This window comes from Agelaius tricolor, unplaced genomic scaffold (assembly GCF_023055355.1).
Source record: "Agelaius tricolor isolate 1412-34295 unplaced genomic scaffold, bAgeTri1.0.p SCAF_71, whole genome shotgun sequence".
In the NCBI taxonomy this organism is placed as follows: domain Eukaryota; kingdom Metazoa; phylum Chordata; class Aves; order Passeriformes; family Icteridae; genus Agelaius; species Agelaius tricolor.
The window spans coordinates 1224312-1246803 of NW_027269331.1; the positions used below are offsets into that span (position 1 = coordinate 1224312).

Consider the following 22492-nt stretch of genomic DNA (forward strand, 5'->3'; position numbering starts at 1 on the left):
GCCAGGACCCACCGACTGCACCAGGAGGTCGCCCACTTTCTGCTTCTCATGCCAGTTCTGCACGCAGTCGTGGATCTGCTCCAGGAACTGCTCGTGGTGCTCCAGAAGCTCGGGGATCTGGTCGAAGATCTCGTCCACCAGCGAGGGGTCGCAGAGCAGGGAGTTCTCCGGCTGCTTCAGCGGCTTCATGTACCCCTGAGGGCAAGCACAGGCACCGGCATCCATGGAGGTTCCCTCTCCCTCCCCAGCCAGTCTGGATCCCTCAGCTCATGGAAACACAGGCATGGATGGCACCCTGCAGCAGGGGCTTCCTCCAGGGAATGCTGGGACCCATCAGCAGCACCAGACAGGTTTTGCAACCCAGCCCTCCTGGGTCCCTCAGTGAATCCCCACAGATGTGTGGGGAGGGGGACAGCCCTGCACAAAGAACGTGCACGGCACAGGATCCTCTGTCCCAGGGCCTCCAGAGCCATCTTTGCTGCCATGAGCCTTCACCACCTCCATCTAGCTTGGAAATCACAGCAACACTGAGATCCAAATGCTGGACTGTTCCTGGTGGGATTTAGGGTGTTTGGAACCAGGAGGGGCTGGCCCAGCAGGGTGCACCCACTGGGTCATGCCCTGGACCACCACACAATGGCCAAGGAGCAATACTCAGGGCCAGCAGGTCCTCAGCAGGGCTGGGTGAGTGGCTCTGCTATGAAACCCCTCTCCTCCATCCATGGGGCAGAGCTGCAGAGCGGAGGAGTGCCCCTGGAATGGGAGAGATGGATTTGCAGGGGATGCAGCGGGATGGGGAAGGTCTTCTCAGGCCTTGCCACCCACTCAGTCCAACCAGTACAGGGTGCTGGTGACTGTTAGGCTGTGTGGAGGACCATGGAGCTGAGCAGTGAGGACAGGACCCATCTCCAGTGGCTTCAGACCTCTCCAACCAAGCTGGTCAAGGAGGAGCCATTCCCCAGGGATCACGTTCCTCAAGCTGATGCCAGATATCTTGTGGAGACCCAAGTTAGAAGGACCAAATCCATGCTGAGGCTCCTAACTCCCTTCACCTGTCCTACTGTGTCCAGCACCTCCAGCAGGAGCTGGGATGGACTGCACCATGCATTCCCACATTGGGAAGAAGAGCATGGAGACAGTCCTTGCTGCAGCACACAGGGACAGCAGGCAGGGCTTGCCCGTGCACCATCTGGCTTGGCTGCAGGATGGTGCTCCAAGGTGGTCCTTGTCCCATGCCAAGTGCCACCAAGCCATGACAAGGATCCGAGCATCCTGTCCCAGCTGGAGCCCTCAGATCCCTGTCAGAAAGCCAGGTCCCCCCCGTGGCACTGTGTCAGGTCCCATGGACAAGAGCTCAGGCATTAGCACCCCGTGGCTCCCAGCTGTGTCCCTCCCACCTCAGAGCATGCAAGGACCATGGGACAGACTCTCTCCATGCCAAGACCAGCAGGGACACCCCCCAGTCCCAAACCCTGTACAGCTCCCCCAGAATCAGCCCCAGAGCCAGGGTCCTCGTGCCCCTCTAAGCCAAGGTCTGCACTGGCAGCAGCCAGAGGGTCCTCCCCTCCTGCAGGACATCTGTGTCCTCCTTAGGGCCATCCTTTTGGGGCATTTATGGGAAGAGCCCGTGGGATGGAGTGCCCCATGCCCTTGGGGACTGTCACAGAGGTCCCACAGGCGCTGCTGCTTTTGCAGAGCTGGGAGTTTGTGGTGTTTCCCCCCCTGAAGGGATGTGGTGGGACAAGCCACACCTCGGCCAGGTGACGTCTGCAGGGCGTTGACCGTCATTAACCTGCTGAAACACCTTCATTAACATCTGAAACGTGGGGTGGACCCTCGGGCCAGGCTGCTCCAGGGGGTTTGGAACCAGCTCAGCAAAAAAAAGCCTGAGAAAAACCTTTGGCTCAGGTCTGCAGGTGAGGATCCCAGCAGGGAACGGGAGCACGAGGGAACGGGGGATTGCAGGGGTCCCCCATCGTGGCAGGGCCATCAGGAGATGGGGTGCAACACAAGGAGGAGATTTTGGAAGGCAAGCACGGCAAGAGATGTGGGGACGCGCTACCTGCCAGGTGACAACACACTGTGAATGTCACAGGCTCGCTTTGGGCACGGAGGTAACTCGCACACCCCGTTCTTGACACTGCTGTCACAGTTCCGCTCCCGCTGTCCCCAACATGCCCCCGGTGCCACCCAGCTCGTGGCACAGCCCCCAGAGCCAGGATTTGGGGTGACAGGGGGGATCCTGGGGGAGCTCTGGGGTGTCACACCCCGGCCACGCCACCTTACCTGCATCAAGGTGCGCAGGGACTCCACGTAGGACTGCTCGGTGTCCAGCAGGGTCATGATGACGTGTTTCCTCATGTCCTGCCCGGGGAGAGAAGGCACACGAGAGGTTTTGGGGTGAGGCGGGCCGGGGGAGCTGCGTGCCGGGGCTGCCTGAGCACCGGAGAGCCCGGCTGGCGTCCAGCTCCCCTGCGCTGCCTCTGCAGCCCGATGGAGGAATCCGGGAGGATTAGGAAGTACATGACACCGAGCGCACAGACGCCTGGTTTCCTCCGCGGCCGCGTCAGGAGCCCGCCCTGGAGCTCACAGCCCTACATGGGTCGGAGCCGGAGCCCTCTGGAGCCGCTCCGAGCGGACCCGCAGGAATTCGCCTCCCGCCCAGCACCCCGGGCACCCTGGGGCAGGACCATCGGTGGGGTGGTGGGGAGCCCTGGGAGGCAGATGGGTCGGGGTCTCCTTGGCTGTGGGGCTCAGGGACCCCTCCTGTGTGCGCTGCCCGCAGCTCAGCCTGGGGGGCCAGCGCTCCAGAGCCCAGGGCGCGAGACACCCCAAAGGTTTTGGGTGTGAGATGTTCCAAAGGCTCTGGGAGCGGGGACACCCCAGAAGTTCTGGGTGTGAAATGCTTCAAGGCTGTTGGGTGGGAGACACCCCAAGAGATTTTGGTGGCAGATGCCCCAAGGGCCCTGGGATGCAGAAATGCTCCAGAGATGCAGTGACACCCCAGAAGTTTTGTGTTTGGATACACCCCAGAGATTCTGGGTGCAGAGACACCCCGAAGGTTCTGCATGGGAAGGAGGGACTCCAGGTGCAGAGACATCCCAAAAGCTTTTGCTGCAGAGATGCCCTGGGTGCACAGATACCCCAGAAGTTTTTCATGTGCAGAATCTCCAGAGACCCTGGATGTGAGACACCCCAGATATCCTCAGTCTTGTGGGATGAGCCCCTGGACACGTGGGGCCGTGTCCTCCCCAGTGGGGACACAATGAGCTGTGCAGCTGCTCTGCAGCCACAGGAAGAAGTTTGGCCATCCTCACCATGGAGAGAGCCCACCATGGCCCTCATGGTCCCCAGGGAGCAATGGAGAGGGATCCTGACCAGATCCCGCTCCAGGACAGAGCTGTGCCTCAGTTTCCCTGCTCCCCAGCAGTGGAACCAAGCATGGAGGAAACTCTTGTCTAGAGCCAAATACTGGTGACGGGTCCAAGGCTCTCCAGGAACCAGGAAACCATGGTGATATTGGGAACACCAGCTGAGACCTCCCCACTCGGTTAGAGAGCTTAGGAACACTCTCACTGCTGGATTAATTAGCTGTAATTACGGATGGACGGGCGCTCACTGGAGGATGGAGCTTAGGGGAATCTGATGCCCCAAACTGCCTCAGTTTCCCCAATCCTCACCCAGCCTGTAGTTCCCTGCTGGTCCTTTTTTTCCTGGAGCTGTCCCAGGGTCAGACCCAGGAGCTGCCCAGGCTCAGCTGCTCCAGCAGGAGTGGGGACACAGAGGATAAGGCCCAACTGTTGGCAAGGGGATTTTTTCCACCCTTACAGCACCAGTATTACCCCAGCAGGGGCAAATTCCCACTGGGATGAACAGAGCTGGGGTAAAGCCACCCATGGGCAAAGGCAGGATGTGCCCCACTGCATTCCTCACCCCAGCAAAGCCTCTCTGCTGGGGGGCTGAAGATGCTTCAGCCCCGATCTGCTCTCCCTGGGGACGCCCCCACCTCACCCTGGCCTCATCCTGCTCAGCACCCCCGGGATCAGCCCCTGGAATTGGGGTATTTCCCACCATCCGACGCCTCCGCCGTGTAAAACGGCGCTGGGGGGGTGGCGGCAGCGATGGCTCCAGCCCCCCCATCACCCCCTCCGGGCGGGAGCATCCCGGGGGTGTCGAGCCGAGGATGAGGATGAGGATGGAGGCACGGGGATGAGGATGAGGATGGAGGCACGGTTGCCATGGCGGCGCAGACCCCACAGGTGCCGGGTACCGCACACGTGTCCGATCGTGACGCATCCCCGCGCCCCCGCCTCGGCCCCGCATCCCCCCGGCGCCCCCCCGGGACCCCCGGGGCATCACCTCGGTGCCGCCGCGGCTGCCGCAGCCCTTGTCCGGCAGCTCCTCGGCCGCGCCGCTGAGCCCGGAGGTGGCGAAGGCCGCGTCGATGCCGTCGCCGATGTCCCGCATGTCCTCCAGCGCGATGGTGAACTGCGCCAGGGTCCTCACCATCTGCAGCATGCGGCTCCCGGGGGTCGGTCCGTCCCTCGCGGCCCAAGGAATGGCGCAGAAATCCCCTCCGTGTGCCTCACCTCCCTGCCGCTATCCCCAGGTGTCCGCCCCGAGCGGGATCGCTGCGCCGGGATGCGGCGGGGAGGGGAATAGGAGCGGGGCGCTATTTATATCGCCGTGGATGTGGAACCGGGGGGATGTATGGAAAGATGGAAACCCTCCCGCAGAGCGGCAGCGGGGCTGCCAGGCTGCCAGGCTGCGCCTGCGTCCGCGGCCACGCCAGGGCCCCCGGCCCCCGGAGCGGGCCAGGCACGGGCGGGAGGCTGAGCCGAGCCCACACAGACACGCAGGGATGCAGGCAGGGCCGGATCCCGCCGAGGGATGCGGCTGGAAAGGCTTTGCCCAGCGAGGATGCTGCGGGGGAGATGGTACTTTCCTGGGGCATGGGATTTTTAGGGATGGGGACGCACGGGTGATGCTGGGGTGCTCAGGGATCCTGCAGGCAGGGAAACTGAGGCACGCCCCCTTCTCCCCCCCACGGCATCACCACCTCAGCACCCACATCCCTGCTGGCCGGGTGATGCATCCTGCCCAGATCTGTTTGTAACGCTCCCCTCCTGCTTCGTTAATTAAATCTAATTAGCCGCTCACCCCGTTTCCACAGCAACGGCGTGCAGCAGGGCTGCATCCTCGCAATTGCAGCCAGTAAATTTCCTCTTGGAAGTGAGGATGATGAGCACCCCACCCCGGGAAGGCAGAGAAAGGACCCTCGGGACAGGTCTTGGGAGCTGCAGGAGCTGCCAATGCACCCAGGGATCAGGGGGAGGGAATGCTAATTGCACCCAGGTAACGAGGCTGCTCTCAAGGCAGCAGCAGCTCCTGCTCCCACAACTGCAGTGCCTGGTCATCCCAGCTGTTGGAATGCTGGGTTTATTTGGTTTGCAATCCCAGACCTGAGCTCTTCTGGGATCCAATCCCAGACCCATTTCTGATGTAATCTCAGATTCCTTTAGGCTGCCATCCTAGAACCAGTTTTGTTGCAAGCTTGGATCCATCTGCATTGCAATTCCAGAGCCATCTGGATTGAAAACCTGGGCTGTTCTGAGCTCCAGTCCCAGATTCATTTTGGTGCTAACCCCAGTCACATTTGGGCTGCAATCCCAAACCCATCTCAATTGCAATCCTGGGCATATCTGCATTGCAATCTGGGATCCAATAGGGATAAAATCCTGGGCTCTGACAGAATCCTATTGCAAACATGTTTCTGTTGCAATCTCTGTTTTATTTGGGCTCCAATTCCAGACTAATTTCTGTTGCAATTCCAGATCCATTTGGGTTCCAATCCCAGAGCAAAATGGGTAGCTAATCTAGGTCCATCTGGATTCCAATTCCAGACCCTTCTGCTTGCAGTCCTGGGTGCTTTAGGGTTGTAATCCCAAACCCACGTGGGTTGCAGATCCTGGCCCAGCTGGGCTGCAACACTCTGGGTAGCAATCCCAGACACGTTTATTTGCCATCCTGGGCCCATTTGGGTTCCAACTCCAGACCCATACAGCTGTAATCCCAACCCCATTCCTTTGCAATTCCAGAACCATTTGGGTTGCAATCCCAATCCCATTCCTCTTGCAATCCCAGGTTCATTTGGGTGGCAATCCCAATCCCATTCCTTTTACAATCCCAGGTTCATTTGGGTTACAATCCCAATCCCATTCCTCTTGTAATGCAGGGTTCATTTGAGCTGCAATCCCAATCCCATTCCTTTTACAAATCCAGGTTCACTTGGGTGGCAATCCCAATCCCATTCCTCTTGCAATCCTGCACCCAACAGGGGTGCAAACCTGGGTCCAACTGCATTGCAATCTCAAATTCATTTGAGCTGCAATCCCAATCCCATTCCTTTTACAATCCCTGGTTCATTTGGGCTGCAATCCCAATCCCATTCCTTTTCCAATCTCTGGTTAATTTGGGTGGCAATCCCAATCCCATTCTTCCGCCAATCCCGCACCCACCAGGGATGCAAACCTGGGTCCCACCGCATTGCAATCCCCAATCCCTCTGGTTTGCAATCCCATTCCCGTTCCTGTCCCGGTCCTGTCCCGGTCCGGCCCCCGCTGGCCCCGGCGCTGCCGTGACCCGGCGGCTCCGCCCGCAGCCGCTCCCCGAGCCCTCCCCCGGGACCGCCCGGTCCCTCCATCGCAGCCGAGCCTTTCCCGCTCCCCTTGGATCATCCCTTCATCCCACCCAGCGTGTCCCTGGAACACTGCAAGGGGACTCGCACTCCTGCTGCGCCCTCCTCCCGTGGGTTCGGATCCCTCGGGATGTGACACGGGACGGCTGCGGAAGGGTTAAACCCGTGCTGCCCGGCGCAGGGAAGGAGCCGGGGCGAATCCCGCTGTTCTCTCGGGGGTCCCCTCTCCATCACCCCGGGATGCGAACCCCGCAGCGATGCCGGGCAGCCGAGCCCGGACCCCCCTGCAGGCGGCCCGCAGCCCACAGGAAATTCCTGGGAGTGTTTGGCCACTCCAACAGCGCTGCCTATTTTTAGGGCTGTCTAAAATATGAGCCGGTTATTTTTAGCAGCGCGGCTCTTTGTAAACACCTTTAGATTTCCTTTCGGACCAGCCCCTGTTGGGTTTTTTTTTCCCAACCTGAGCGTTTCCTCTCCCAAAACCCCAAACCCTCCTGGGAAATGCGTGCCAATTCCTTGGGATGGAGCCAAGGGACTCATCCTCATCCCAAGGCTTGTGCCAGCGTGGCAAAATGCTCCTGAAAACCCAAAGTTGGAGAGGATCTGGCACCAGGGGTTTGGGGGTGATTCAGCAGCACCCCAAACCTGGGACGGGGGCCAAGGAAATGCCTTTTCCCCCAGCTTTCCCTCTGTCACTGGAAATACAGCCCTGAAGAAGGATGGGAACTCTTCCATCTTGATTTATTTTATTTTTGAACTAGGCTCAACCTAAGAGCAACCCCATCATTTCTCTTTTCCCTGCGCAGGAATATCGATGCAGGAGGAGTCTGAGCATCCCCAGGGATTCGAAAACATCCTAAAACATTTGGAAAAGGCCATGGCATATTGTGTCCTGCCTCCACCCCCACAAACAAAGAGGCATGGATGGAGGAAAGTCCTAAAACATCCATTTTTTAAACAAACAAAGGCCAAAGGGAGAGTAGGAATGTACATTCCATGAGGGATCACAGCCATCACAGAGATTCTGGCCCTGGAGCCCCTGCACACATCAGTGCATGGAATGATGATGATTCCAGCCACTCTGAGGACTCCCCCCACTGTCCCAAACCCTGGTGATTGGGTCAGTGTGGGAGGGTGTTCCTCCTGCTGTCACCCCACATCTGGGATGCTAAAATCACATCCCATGGCAAGGAGGATCTCTGTGTCCCCAGAGATCATCCCAAAATTCCCACACCCACAGCACTCAGTGTTTCTCCCTTTCTTTGGTATAAACTCACGCAGCCACAGCCTGAGTGAGCTGCAGCAGGGATTTTGTCCCTGAGACCCTGTTCTGGGGCAAAAATATCCAGATTTAGGGGGAAAAATGGAGTGGTTTAGACCACTTTGGGAGTGGGATTTGCTGCTCAGGGCCTTCCTGCAGCTGCTGAAGGAGGAGCTAACCCTGCCTCAAGCAAAATTATTCCCACCCCTCCAAAACACGCCAAAATTTAAAGAGTAAATAAATACAAGTTGTTTTTCCCTCAATTACAGCTTGTTTCTGCTGCCAGCTCCTGATGGGAGATTCTCTAGGGTGTCACAGGAGGGTTGTGCTAGGAGGTACATGAATCTTGGCACCTCCTTGAAACCAGCATTCCCAGTTTGAAAGAATCTGGAATTTCTGCACCTTTTTTTTTCCCTGCATGCTTGTTCCCAGGGTAGATCCCACTAGAGGGAGCTGGGACATAGTGGGAGCCACTGGTCTGCGGGGACAGTGCACAGTGAACTCCCAAGCTTGACAATTCTAACACATCCTCAGCTCTGTTTCTACCAAAACTCCAGAAAGAAAAGTCTTGGAAATAAGCTGGACCTGCTTCCATCCATCCCAATGCAATGAGCAAACACCTCAGCAACAAACAGCATCGTCCTGGCATCTAAAACTTCCTCGTGCAGCCAGAAAAGCCCCTGGCTGGCACCATCTCCCAAAACAGGATGATGCTATTCCATCCAATCCTGTATTGCCTCCATCACTCAGCCTCTGGCAGGAAATCACTCGAGGGAAAAAAAAAATCACATTCTGTCCTCTTGGGAAGTATTAAAGCAGGAGGTTGGATTGGGTTTTGTAGGGTTTTCAAACCTAAGCAGCCTTTCCCTTCGGATCAGTGATGCTCTGCCATAAGTCCCACAAATGCCATAAAGCTGGGGGATGGCAGCCACTGCCATCCCTGGGTGCCAACCACCTCCATTCCATGGTTCCAGTCACCTTTTTGGGGCATGCCAGCCCATCCCTGGGTACCAACCACCACCATCCCCGAGCACAAGTCACCTCTTTCTCCAGGTGTCACCTCATCCCTGGCTTCCAATCCCTCCCTCTCTGCTAGCAGCCTCTCATCTCTGAACAAGAGCCAGCCCATCCCTGGGACCAGCAGGTCCTGGGGAAGCCACTGCCATGGGAAGAGGAGGACCTGTGGCACAGCAGAGGGAGCCTGCCCGACGCCATAGGGAATCACATCCCGGGCTGCTTTCCCTCCCTGCCCAGCCTCTCCCTGCTCTCCCACGGGTAAGGAAAGTCCGAGCTGCTCTCCAAAGAGTAACTTCTTGAAAGGAAATAAAAGCATAAATCAGCAGCTCTGATTCAGCCCTGCTTCAGTTACTAATAATATTCCCGTGTTTATTCGCAGGCCCGGGGCTGGAGATGTTTGCTTTTCCCTCGGCCGTGGTTTTTCCCAGGCTCCCAGCTCACAGAGGAGCATTGATTTGGTCAGGGATGCTCCCATGGAGAAACCCAGCAGCACCACCTCCTCTGGGATGGGGAGGATGAGGAGGAGGAGGAGGAGGAGGAGGAGGAGGAGGAGGAGGAGGAGCAGCAGGGCAGCTTCAGCCCCAGCACACGGGAATTCAGTTGTTTTCCCTTCTTGGACTTCTCGGCTGCGGTGATTCATCCCGGGAGGACACGGCCTGGCTGCAATTCTGCTTTTAAAGCGTGAGAGAAAAAAATGGGAATAAAAAATAAAGGAGTTGGGGCAAGTTTTCCAAGGCAGGGTTGAAGGATGCTGGGCATCCCTGTGCTGCCCAGGGGAGCAGCAGTGCTGGGAGCAATGCCAGTGGGATGGGGAAAGGGGAGCTGCAGGAGACTCATCTCCCAAAGCAACAAAATTTCCTCCTCTAAATGCACAGTGGGGCTTTTCCTGTGGGATTTCCACTAGAAATTTTCACCAATGGCACTGGGGTGTGGGGTTCTCCCCTCTGCCAAAATCTGAAGCTCAGGATTGTGCTGGTGCATCTCCTGCATCCTCCCTGTGCTGCTGGCAGCATCCCATGGATCCCCCCTCTCCATGCCCCCCTTCCCACCCAGCTGGAGATGCTCACCCCAATTTAACCCTCCCCAGCTACCATCCATCCCCTGGCACGTCTGCAGGGCCCTGACAAAAGCAGTGGTCCAGGGCAGAGCTGGGGGCTTGTGGCCCCCCGTTTGCTGCCAGCCTTTGCCGAGTCCTGGAGCAACTTTCACCAAATATGGAAGGTTTTTTTTGCCTCCGGTTTTCGGCACGCAGGCCACGGCCCAAGAGCGCAGCTTTCCAGATGCTGAGGTCAGCCCAGCTCTTCTTCCCTCCCCCTGCTCCTTCCCTGCTGCCTCCCAGTGGGCTTGGCCCTGCACCCACCAGGACAGGAGCAATTCCACCCCCTCAGCTCACTGGAATCCCTGGATCCCCCACCAGCATCCTCTGCTGCTGGCACAAGCCTGACCCCACATCCCACTCCACCCCAAAAGCAATGGTTATGAGGATTTTGGGGGACAAGGAAGCCAGGGAGAGGGGTACCCAGTGCTGGCACTCCCTGGCACCACTGCTGGATGCCAGCCTGGCATCCAGGTGGGTGGGAGGTGCCCTGGCTGCCTGCTGGAATGGGGCCAGAAGTCTTGGGACAGCCAGGAGGGAGCCAGCCTGGCATGCAGGGAGTGACGGGCACAGGAGCTGTTTGGTACCCAGGAGATGATGGGGATGCAGGTCTCCACGTGGAGCCAGAATTCCAAGCACACCTGAAGCCAAGAGGTATCCAGGAGTCAAAGATGATGGATGCTCAGGAGCTGATGGCTGCTCAGGAGCTACCCTGGAGTCCACGGGCACCCAGAAGCCAGTGGGGACTCCCTGGGTACCCAGGAGCTGATGGATGCCCAGGATCCCAAAGAGACTCTGGGCACCCATGGATCCACAAGCACAAAGGAGCTGAAGGACACCCAGAAGCCAACAGACACTCACAGGCATCCAGAGGCCATGGGCACCCAGGAACTGATGGATGGCCAGCATACAACAGGTACCCAGCAGTCCATGGACACCCAGAAGCCACTGGGCACCCAGAGGGGATGGGGATGCAGGAGCTGATGGATTCCAAGGATCCAACAGGTGTCAGGACACTCACAAATCCAGAAGTACCCACGGGCCCCCATGAGCTGATGGCCCCCCAGGTGCCATGGGCACCCAGAAATGTCATCCAGCTGCTGACAGACAGCCAGGAGCTGACAGATGGATTCCTAGGATCAAACAGGTGCTAGAAGTCCGTGGGCACCCACAAGTCCACAAACACCCAGGAGCTGATGGACACCCAGAGGAGGCAGGAGACCTGACCACCCCATTCCATGCCCCTGCCAGGATCTCTCCTGTCCCTCCTGCCTGGATCCACGCCTGGAAGCAGCTGAGGTACAGCCACCAGCCCTCACCCAGCTGTGCCCCACAGCCTCCCAGCTCCTGGTGCTCCCCTCACCCTGCTGCAAGCAGGGATCTGGGGAGGGGGGGGAAGCACAGACCTCGCCAGGAACGCCCACAGCCCACGTCACATCACAGCCGGGGCGAGAGGTGACAGCTTTCCTGCCCTGTCACTGTCACAGCACACCCTGGGCTGAGGGGAGAGGGGAGCAGGGGGGGTTCAGCATCCACTGACCTGTGCCAGGTTTGCACGATGGAGGGACGAGCTCCCTCTCCGCTCACCGAGGCTCTGAGCCATCTACATCCCATCTCACCGGGGTTTTGGGCAAGCCAAAAAGCACCGAAAGGACCAAACCCGATCCCCTACCGCTAGCGACGGTGTTTCTGCCGAGGGGTCAGGATGAAACTCTTCCAAAAAAAAAAAAGAGCAAGAAGAGGGATGCCAAATCAGGGCAGGCCAGCGAGTCTGCTGCTACTCCAGCTAAAAAAAGCAGGAAACCATATCCCAGGCTCGGAGATGCCAATCTTCCCATGCAAACAACTCCCTTTTTGTTTTTTTTGGAGAGTATCAGAGGGCTCAGGAACAGCCAGTCACAAATAGCAACTCCACGGCACCACCAGGAAACCTTCTCCAGCCCCGTGCAGGGATGCTGGTGATCCCAGAGCAGGCTGGTGGCTTCTCCAGGGGGCACCTGGTGGTGGCTGTCCCCTCCCTGGGATGGTGACTCCTCCAGAGGAAACCTGGTGGTGGGTACTACCACGAGTGTCCTTTTCCCAGCACATCCATGCAGGGATGTCCTGCTGGGGCTCACTGGTGTCCTGGATGTCACTGGTGGGGTGGAAGGTGGTGGTGGCCATCTCCTGGTTCCCAAAAAGGGACGTGCCTGGGGCTTCTAGGACAATGCAGGACATGGGGGTCACACAAGCCCAGCATCTGCTCCCTCCAATCCTTCCACCACTGGGATTAAAGGGATTCTACTCAAAATACCCTGCACAAGGTACAGAGGAGCAGCAGGCTTGGGGACAGCCCCCAGCTGCACCCAGGCATGGTGGTGATGAGGGCAGGAACTGGGATCAGCCTCCTCTTCCCCCGGAAGCCAAGTGGCTCCAACGGGAATTCGCACAAAGAGGGAGTTACTGGAATACTTTTACCCAGATGCTGATTTTCCTTCTCCTTCCCATTGGCCAGGCTGCAGTTCCCAAAGAACCAAAAGCAAACACACTATTTTTAGAGAAGAGTTCATTTACTGGAGCCATTCCCTTTGAAATTCCTCACTCATCCTCTCCATGGAAACCAAGGGAGTCCGGAGAAACAGCCCCACCGGGACCAACCATCAGAGCTTTAAAAAGAGCCACGTTGAGGGAGAGGGGGTGGAAGTGGCTGATTTTTCCTCACTGGACACATCCAGGCCTGGAAGCACCATGGTGGAAATGGCAAAGCTTTTGTTTTAGTGGGCTCTGTCTGTGCAAGCCTTCAGGAGGAGACATCCTGGAAGATGGACCAGGTTCTCTTGGAAAATCATGCCTGGAGACTGTTGTCCTGGATAGGTGGTGGGAATGGGTGGAGGGGGATGGCTGGATGGGAGCATGGACATGGATGGAGGTTGATGGAGATGGGAGGAGGTGGATGAAGGTGGATGGATGGATGGATGGATGGATGGATGGATGGATGGATGGATGGATGGATGGGAGGATGGGAATCTCCTTCCCTGTTTTCCAGGAGGATGGGAGGATAAGAGTCTCCTTTTCCCTGTTTTCCAGGGCATGCCCTGAGAGAAGAGGAAACTGTACCAGCCAAACCCCAGTGCTGCCTTGCTGCACCTTCCCTTCGTGTGAGGGCACCTCCTTCTCCATCCTGGATTTAGGAGAAGTTCCTGCTGGAGCTCTGAGGCTGTGGGATGCCCCATGGGATCTGCTGTGACCAGGTGAGGGAGCTCAGCAAGGGGAGACCTCGGCACATCACCTCTCTGGACACTCCCATCACACAGGGATCAATATCCAGGGGAAAGCTCCCTCTTCAGAAATACCCCTGGGAAAGGCTCTAAATCAGAGAGTGAGAGAATCACAGAGTGGTTTGGACCAGATGGCACCTTAAGTTCATCTTGTTCCTACCCCCTGCCATGGGCAGGGACACGTCCCACTAGAACAGGTTGCTCCAAGGCCCACCCAGTCCGGCCTTGAACACTTCCAAGGATTCCACAACCCTTGCAATGCTGGATTAAGGCTGCAGGAACAAGCCCTGGGAAGCTCTGAGCTTCCATCCCAGCTGGGTTTGGCAGGAGGTTACCTGGAGGTTACATCACAGGGAGGCCGACCTGCTGCTTCCCTGGCAAGAGCAGATGGAAGAACAAGGCCACCTCCTCCCAGGAGCTTTGGAGGCATGTGATTTTCCATGGAAAAGCCCAGGCATCTGTGCACAGATGCAGGCAGGGTGCAGGCAGGCTGCCCAGTGCATCTCTGAGAGTACATCCCAGCACCAGGGCCCTCTCCATACCCCATGTGTGCATCCCTGCACCAGGGACCTCTTCCCTGAATAATATTAGTTATTTAGAAATGCCACTAGGTGCACAGCCTCATTTTGGGGACCTGCCAATGTCCCCAAGGCAGCACCAGCCAACGCTCCAGGAGGTTCCTCATTAACCCATTTTAATTATAAGGCTCGATGGTTTCATAGCACTTTCCAGCCCATGACCAGAGAAGACAAAAAACTAAACCTGAACTGGTCCATCAGGCAAAAAATGCTGCCAAATATCCCCCAGATTCCCTTTGTGAGTGTCCCTGTAGCAGGCCCTCTCCATACCCCCTGTATGAGTATCCCTGCACTCCAGGACTGGACATGCACACAAATCCCAGGGATTTCCCTGGATGCACAAGCTCCAGAAGCAGCCTCTCCCTCCGTGCCCACCCCAGCCCCAGGGAGCTGCTGGTGCATCCCAGCTGCAGCACTGTGGGTCCCTCCAGAGGCTGGGAGCCCATTCCAGCCTCCCACCCTGGCTGCAGTGCCTGGATCCTGCCAAGAGCCTGACCTTTGGATCAGGCCAAGGCCAGCCCCCAGCACCAGCTCAGCCCAGGGCTAACCCTGTCCCTCCAAGCCTGGATCCTGCCCCACACCACCAGCACAGGCCTCAAAGGATGCACATCCCACGTGGATCATCCCCCTCCCCTGGTGGATCTCGCTGCCTAATTAATTAGAGGCTTTTAATTAAAGTGGAGGGGACAAGGGACAAAGCAGCCCTGTTCAAAGAGCTGGCAGTGAGGAAGGGAAGGGGCAGAAATGGGCAGAGTTAAGGGGATTTTGGCACCAGGGAAAGGAAGAGACAAAAATGGGCAGAGATAAGGGGATTTGGGGCACTGGGGAAGAGTAAAAATTGGGCAGAGTTTAGGGGACTTTGTTAGCAGGGGAAAAAAACAGGTGAAAATGGGCAGAGTTAAGTGAATTTTGGCACAGGGGAAGGAAAGAATAAGAAATGGGCTAAGATAAGGGACTTTGGCAGTGGGGAAAGAAAGAGACAAAAATGGGCAGAGTTAAGGGGATTTGGGCTGGGTCACCCCCCTGGCCCAAGGATTGACTGATTCCGGGGTAAATCCATGCCACTGACAGGCAGCATCCCCTGATCCCAGCCAACTTCTCCCTGCTCCATCCCACATCCCACCTCTCTGAAGGGCTGCCTCAGTTTCCCTCCACTCCAGCATTTCACTGAGCACGGCAGATCCAGGGACACAAAACCCGGCCAAACCATTGGAGCAGGGAGAGGAAAGCCAAGATTTGCCCACTCCCACCTCACCCCTTGCAGCTGCTTTAATTAATTAGAGATTTCCAGTAACACCAAAAAAAACCAAGATAACTCCCAGCCACAGCCCCAAACCTGGGGATTCACACAAGTGGAACAGAGGGAAACTGAGCCCAAAGATGACAAACTTCAGGAATATATGGCCAGTGCATGGATCCGACCTCTGAGCTGTCCCCACAGCGAGGAGGAGCCTCTGGAGGAGGGGGGATGAGCCAGGAAGGAGGATGCTGGGGAGGAAATTTGTGCAAGCTTCCCTGGGAACGTGACCCCGCCGTTCCCTGCGGGATCCCCTCCATCCCTGATGGCTTTTCCGGGGTGCGGCCGCCCCGCTCGGGACCGGCAGGTGGGGAAGGCCACATTCCCACGACTCCCCTGCTCCCCAGAGGTGCTATATTTAAATCAATATTTTCCTGTTTAATCCAAGTGCTGCTAAGTCAACAAACACAGCAGGACAGCGAGCATACCTAATTTTCCATCCTCAGATGGATTCAGCCATGGGGGGAAGAGAGATCCGAGGGGTTGCCAGTCTGGCATCCCGAGCAGCAAATGGACCCCAAATCCATCCCAAAAGTGTCCTACATGCATCCTGCTTGTTGCTAGGCTCTGTGGGGCTGCACATAGATGCACACACATTGTGTGTGCTGCCCATTCCAGCAGCTTTTGGGATGCTGGAAGCAGGGAAAAGTCTTTACCTTGAGTTTTGGGGTTTTTTTCTCCCACAGGATCCGCCAGAGTGGGATGTGCTGCTAACAACCCCCAAGGAATTAAAAGCCTGGTGCCCATCATCAGGCACAGGGTGAAGGAGTTCTTCTGCCCCCAGCATGAACTGGATGCTCCAGCCCCATGGAGAATTGCTGGAAAGCAACCCAGGACAAACAGTGCTGCCCCCGAGGGAGAACACCACGTTACCTCTCTGGGTGGGATGTGCCAGATGCACCTCTGCCAAAGCCACCACCAAACCATGGGAGCTGGGAAAATATCCTGTGGGGAATGATGCTGCAGGGATACTCAATCCAAGGGGAATATCTTGAGGGTGAAAGATTTTGGGAGAGAATATTCTAAGAGAGAATCACTCCAGAGGTGCCAGACCCCATTATGAATCCCTTCCCAGTACAGTCTGCTGGAGATGGACACCTCCTCACCATCACCACCATAATAGAAGATGGATGCTCCCATCCCACAAAATTCCCAAGTGGATGTGGCCCTTTCCCCATACAGACTCATGGCTTCACAACACTGGCCCTTCCCATTGAGTTAGGGAGGGAAAAAAAATCTAAAAGTAAAAAATAAAGGAGATTTCTTCTCTGCTGGTCAGGGATAAATCCCTGTTCCCAGCCAACCATCCCAGTGCCAAGTTATATCTGGTCCTCAGTGCTCTCACTCAGAATTAAAGCAACCCCCTTGCTCGGTCCCCCTCGGGCCCCCCCCAGGCAAAGCTGATGCCATCTGAAATAAAACATCCCAGCTCCACCATCTAATAAATCAAAAGGAGAAATAAAAATCCTGGTTTCAGTTAGGATATGGCTGGAGCACAAAGAAATCCCAAGGCAGGAGAGAGATTTGAAGATACAGCTGTGGTGTTGCCCTTAAAAGGGAAAATTCGCACCCTGTTCCCCGGGGCCGGAGGGTTCAGGCGAGGTGAGGAGTAGCATCCCCAGGGTCTGCTTCCACAGGGTGGCTCATCCACCTGAGGACATGCTCAGCCAAACAGGGCTCCCAGCTGGTAAAAATCCACCCCAAATCACCCCAAAGTTGGGATCAGACCAGGGCTGGGGGTGTATCGGGGTGTGGGGTCAGCAGAGCATCCCTGATATTGGGGCCATCAGGTACCGGCCCCAGGACACCACAGGGACCTGCCTGAGTAAGAAATATCTCTCTATAAATTATTGAGATAAACAATATTTTATATAAACTAAACATATTAATTATTTAGAAATGCCACTAGGTGCACAGCCTCATCTTGGGGACCTGCCAATGTCCCCACGGCGGCAGCAGCCAAAGCTCCAGGAGGTTCCTCATTAACCCATTTTCATTATAATGCTCGATAATCAGAGCATTTTCAGCCCACGATCAGAGAAGACAAAAAACTAAACCTGAACTGGTCCATCAGGCAAAAAATGTTGCCAAATATCCCCCAAATTCACCCAAAACATCCTCAAGGATGTTTTACACAGTGGCCAAGAGTGGCCATGCTGTTCTCAGCCACCAACAGTTGCTTCTGGCAGTGGGGACAACAACAGGAGAAGGAGCTGAATGGGGAGCAGAAATCCCTGGAGAATATTTTGAGGGGAATGTTGCTGCAGGGATGACATATTCCAAGAGAATAACCTGGGGAAATGATGCTGTGGGGATGCCAGACCCCAGGAGAACCTCCTGGGGATGATGATGCTGCAGGGCTGCTGGATCCCATGAGAATATCCTGTGAGGAGGATGCCAGATCCCAAGAGAATACCCTGGGGGGAAGCTGCTGGGGGATTTGGGGAGGATCCAAAGAAAAGCAGCCTCTCCCCACGTGGCTCTGCCCTGGCCAGCAAGGGTTACACCGCCGGGCTCAGCCCCGGGGACTTCACGCTTGGCTGCCGGCAGTGGCTGCTGGAAGGGAATGGTCCAGCCCATCCTCTTAAATCGGTTTGGAGCAGGGGAGAGAGCCCTGCCAGCGTCATTCCTGCGAGCTCTCAGCAGATCCCCCACGGGAATGGGTATTTCTGGGCTTCTCCCAGAGCTATTAAAAGCCCCGTGGGTGCTGGCACTGCTGTGCTGCAGCAGGAGGTGATGCTTCCAAGCCCTTCCCGGCACAAACACCCGGAGTGATGGGAACCCAAGTCTACCTTCAGCCAAGGGGCCAGCGATGCCAAAAACCCATCCCAAGAAAGATCCCAAAGCATGCAGCTGTGCTTCAGGGTGAGCAGAGCACCTTCACATCCCCCAGACTGCGCCAGTTCTTCCCCAGAGAGGATCAAACTTTCACCTATCAATCAAATATTCAGTGCATGCACAAAAATATTTTCCCTCTTTTTCCCACGCACCAGCGTGGCAATGCTCATGATCCCAAGTAGAGGGATGGTGGTTTTTTGGGGGGGAAAATGCAGTTTTGCTCAATAAGGGGTGTAGCATTTGGATTCCCAAGCAGAAGGATCATTTCCCAGCCTTCTCAGCCAAGGAAAAGGCAATGTTTGGTTCAGCATCTCAGGGATGGTCAATTTATCAGTACCTTATATCAGCACTACTGAGAGATGTTATATATAAACATAATACATTTCTGAAACCCTCTTCCACTAAAACGTGGTGCTATTTAACCTGAATAACCTGAAAACTGCTTTTTCCCATCCAAAAGACACCTTTTCATCAGGGAGGTTGCCCCAACAAACAAGAGCTCATCCCCTGGGAACCATCAGAAAGGGCTGGGAGGGCTCTTGGCCCACCCAGCAGTGCCTCTGCAGATGGGAATTTGTCCATCCTCCACAAGGGACACATGACAGACCCCAAGGCCACCAGTGCTTTGGATGAAACAAAGGTGCTTTCAGGATGGCTGGGCACTTACCACCTGTGGCTTGGTCCTGGGGCCGTGTTCGTCGGGCAGCCGCGAGCACCGGGGCAGCCGGGGCGGTGGGGCAGCGGGTGGCGAGCGGGGGCCATCCCCAGGAGCGGGGGACGTGTCACCTGAGTTGAGGGCCAGCATGTACCGCTTGGTGACATCCTCCAGCGAAGGAGGCTGCAGGGTCGGCAAGGATTTCCCAGGTGAGCGGCCGGCGGCCGGCGGAGGGAGGTGGCCGTGGTGGCCGGAGGGGACGAGCGGCTCGGGGACGGCGATGGGGACGAAGGTGGCGGGCTCGCTGGTGTGCCGGACGTGCTTGGTGGCCGGGCGGCTCTTGGCGAGGACGGCGGGCGCGGGGGGCGGCTGGTTCTCCTGGTGAGCCGCGCGGTTGGAGCGCTTCTTGGAGCTGCGGCGGGCGACGCGAGGGGACAGCACCTCGGCCAGCTTGGGGTCAAAGCCGTAGCCGCGGCCGGTGCCCGGTGCCGCGGGCTGGGCAGAGAGGATGGGCTCGCTGCTGGATGGGGGAATGCTGGCCTCCAGCTCGCTGATGGCCTCTCCGGGACCCTCGAAGGCGCCAGGTGCCAGCTCACCACGGCGGCTGGGGTCGCTCAGTGACTTCTTCTTGATGGTCTTGCCGTTGGCCTTGTCGTCGCCCAGCTTGGCCATGGCGCCGGGCTGGCTGACGATGGTGCGGATGAGGCTGCTGTAGTCGCGGGGCCCATCGCTGCCCAGGGACAGGTCGCTGCCCGCGCTGCCCGCGCTGCCCGCGATGGCGGCGGGCTGGGGGATGCCCGCCTTGGCGCTCAGTGAGCCCAGCAGGTTGCTGTCGACGGAGAAATTCTTGGCCTCCTCCGCCACCGAGCGTCTCCGGTGAGGCATGGGGTCGCTGAGGGAGCGGTAGGGCTCGGTGCCACCCTCGCTGCCGCCCTCCATCCCATTGGCGCCCGCTGACGGGAACTTACGTCGGCGCCGCAGGCTGCCAGGGGTGCTCGGAGTCTCGGGTTTGCCAGCTGGAAGGTCTTCGACCGCTGCCACAGGGTGAGCGGGCAGCGGTGTTTCGGAGCCACCCGCTGCGGGCCCGGCACTGGGCAGCATCCAGGCATCCACAGCCTCGTGCAGGCCTTGGAAGGGCATCCCCACGGGCTCTGGCTCCGTGACGATGCCCTCGTCCGTCACGCTCGACTCGTGACCCGACAGCTCCTCCACGGATTTACTGTGAGTGAGGTTCTCCTCCAGCTCCACGTCCTTCAAACACCGCGTGCTCTCCACCTGTCCCCGAAGGGTCGCGTCCGTCGTCCCCGTCGTCGGTGCCACCACCTCAGCGCCGTCCACACCTCCGCTGTCCTTCTGCTCAGTGGCAAAGCCGTAGTCCTGCTGCGAACCCATCCTGCTGATCTTCTCAAACACCTGCCTCGCCTCCTGGATGTACTGGTCCTGGATGACCATGGGGAGAGGGTCCTCGTCCCCCTGCTGTCCCCCACCTGGAGCCACCCGGGCCTGGCTGTCCGTAGAGGCCAGAAGGAGCTCGGAGGAGCTCTGCTTCATGGTGCTCTGCAGGAAAAGCCGCCGTGTCCCGGATTTTTCGGAGCAGGTGAAGGATTTGGCGCGACGTAAAGTGGCCGTCAGGTCCTTGAGCGTTGGCCGCTCGCCCGGCGCCCAGCGGGTTTGGGGATGAGCGGCACCGCAGCCGCCTGGGGAGGAGCTGGCACCGCTGGAGCATCCCTCAGAGCCCACGTCAAGGCCGATCCTCACCCCTTTCTTCTTCACCTTCAGCTCTGAGAGATCCGATTTGAGGAAGCTGAGCAGAGTCAGGGTCTCGGTGGCTATGTCGGGGTTGGACAAGGACTTGCGGTGCTTGGCCCGCTCCCCTTCCAGCCCTGGCTGGTGCAGGCTCTCGCTCCCATAGTCTGGTTTTGCCTTGGCCACACTCTGGGGCAGCTTGGGGCGGACGCGGACCCCCGGCTGTCCCCAAGCCAGGCCATCGCTGGCCCCGAAACTGGGCGATCGATAGATACCATAACCCGCCTGGAGAGTCCGTCCTTGGCCGGGCCAGCAGACTCCAAACTGCTCCTCTTCCTTCAGCGTCTCCGTGCTGGAATAGCGACTGCTGCTGCGTGACCCGCCGGGGCTGCCGAAGGGCAGGATGTTCACCTTGGAGACGCGGGCCACCATGGGCAGCGGGTGGCGGGGGACCACCCTAGCGCAGCCTTCGGCCTCGGCATCGCCATCCTCCGTGCCCTCCTTCTTCTTCTTCCGTGCGGCGCGGGGCCGGAGGGCAGCGCTCTGCCCCTCACCTTCGCTGCCCGATGAAACGCGGGGAGAACGGGCCGCCGCGGCTTCATCGTCCCCGTTGGAGCGGGGTGATGGGGAGGAGGAGGGTGGTTGCGGTCGAGCCGAGTTATGCCAGGAATGCGGGCCGGGCTCCGGCGGAGCTCCGCGGGGAGAGCGGAGCGCCGGGTGCGGGACGCGGCTGCGGGGCGGAGGCGGCGGGGGAGCTCCGCGGGCGCTCCCGCTCCCGCTCCCGCTCCCGTTCCCCATCCCATTCCCGGTGGCCGCCGTCGGCTGCCGGCAGCTTTCCCCGAAGAGTTTCCGCATCGCCGGGACGCTGGGCCAGCGCGGCGGCTCCGCGTTTAACCCCGGGCCCGGCGGCGACGGCGGCGGCGGCGGGGGCGGCGGTGGAGCCGGGGACGGCGGCTGAGCCCCGGCATGAACCGGGCCCGTCGGCTCCGGCTCGGTGAAACGAAGCGAAAGCTGCCGTACCGACGGGGCCAGGCTGCCAAAAGCCCGGCCCGGTTGTTGCTCCGCGATCGGCGCTGAAACTTTCCTACCCGGGAAGAAGAAGGAGGAGGAGGAGGAGGAGGAGGAGGAAGGCGGGGAGGAGGCGGGCAGGAGGCACCGAGTCGCCGCTACCCCCCGGCCGCTGCCCCCCTCCGCCATTGTCGGTGCCCCCCCGCCGCCGCCGCCGCCTCCGCCCGCCCCCCGGCCCCGCCGCCGCCGCGCCCCGGCCCCGGCCCCGCCGCAGGCACCGCCCGGCCCCGCTCCTCCTCCGGGCTGCCGGCGGGCTGCATCCCTCCCGCTTTGTTTTCTCTCTCTCTCTCTCTCTCCCCCCACCCCCCCACCCCTTCTTTTTTTTTTTTTTTTTTGGCTTTTCCTCCTCCCTCACCCCCTGCTTTTTTATTTGTTGCATTCAAATAAACTTTCCTCCCCGGAGGCGGGGTTTGCTCCCGCAGAGGGGGAGGGTTGAAGTTTTGCTCCCTTTTAAAAATTATTTATTTAATTTTTCTTTTTTTTCTTTTTTTTTTTTTTTTTTGTTTTTCCTTTGGAGGGGAGGGGGGAGAGGAAGGCGGCTTTACAGCTGCCCTCTCGCTCCCGGGCTAAGCAGGAGCACCTCGCACCCCCCTGCATCTTTCACCCCCCTCCCGCATCCTTCCTTACCCCCTGCATCCTTTCTTCCACACCCCCTTCCCCCCCGCCCCCAGCATCCTTCATCCCCCTTCCCTTTTATAAAGTGGCTTATAAAAAAGTGGGACAGCAACTTTTTACATGGGCAGATAGTGATAGGATGAGGGGGGACAGCTTTAAACTAAAATAGGGGAGATTTCAGTGGCATTTTGGGAAGAAATTCTTCCCTCTGAGGGTGGTGAGGCACTGGCACAGGGTGCCCAGAGAAGCTGTGGCTGCTTCTGGATCCCTGGAAGTGTCCAAGGCCAGGTTGGACAGGGCTTGGAGCAACCTGGGCTAGTGGAAGGTGTCCCTGCCCATGGCAGGGTATTGGAATTAGGTGGTCTCT

The 22492-nt window shown here is 58.1% G+C and overlaps 1 protein-coding gene across 2 annotated transcripts in view; it reads right to left on the reverse strand.

Annotated features, from left to right (window-relative positions):
- The window catches only part of ARHGEF17 (Rho guanine nucleotide exchange factor 17), a 29198-nt gene extending 7530 nt beyond the window's left edge, over window positions 1-21668 (reverse strand). For both annotated transcript variants that reach the window (XM_071417931.1, XM_071417930.1), the window contains exons 1-3: window positions 18709-21668; window positions 2287-2364; window positions 13-195 (exon numbers count right to left, since the gene is read on the reverse strand). In XM_071417931.1, the coding sequence (XP_071274032.1) occupies window positions 13-195; window positions 2287-2364; window positions 18709-21639 (3192 nt within the window). In that variant the 5' untranslated portion in view covers window positions 21640-21668. The remainder of the gene's footprint in view (window positions 1-12; window positions 196-2286; window positions 2365-18708) is intronic.
- Between the last annotated feature and the right edge of the window lie 824 nt (window positions 21669-22492).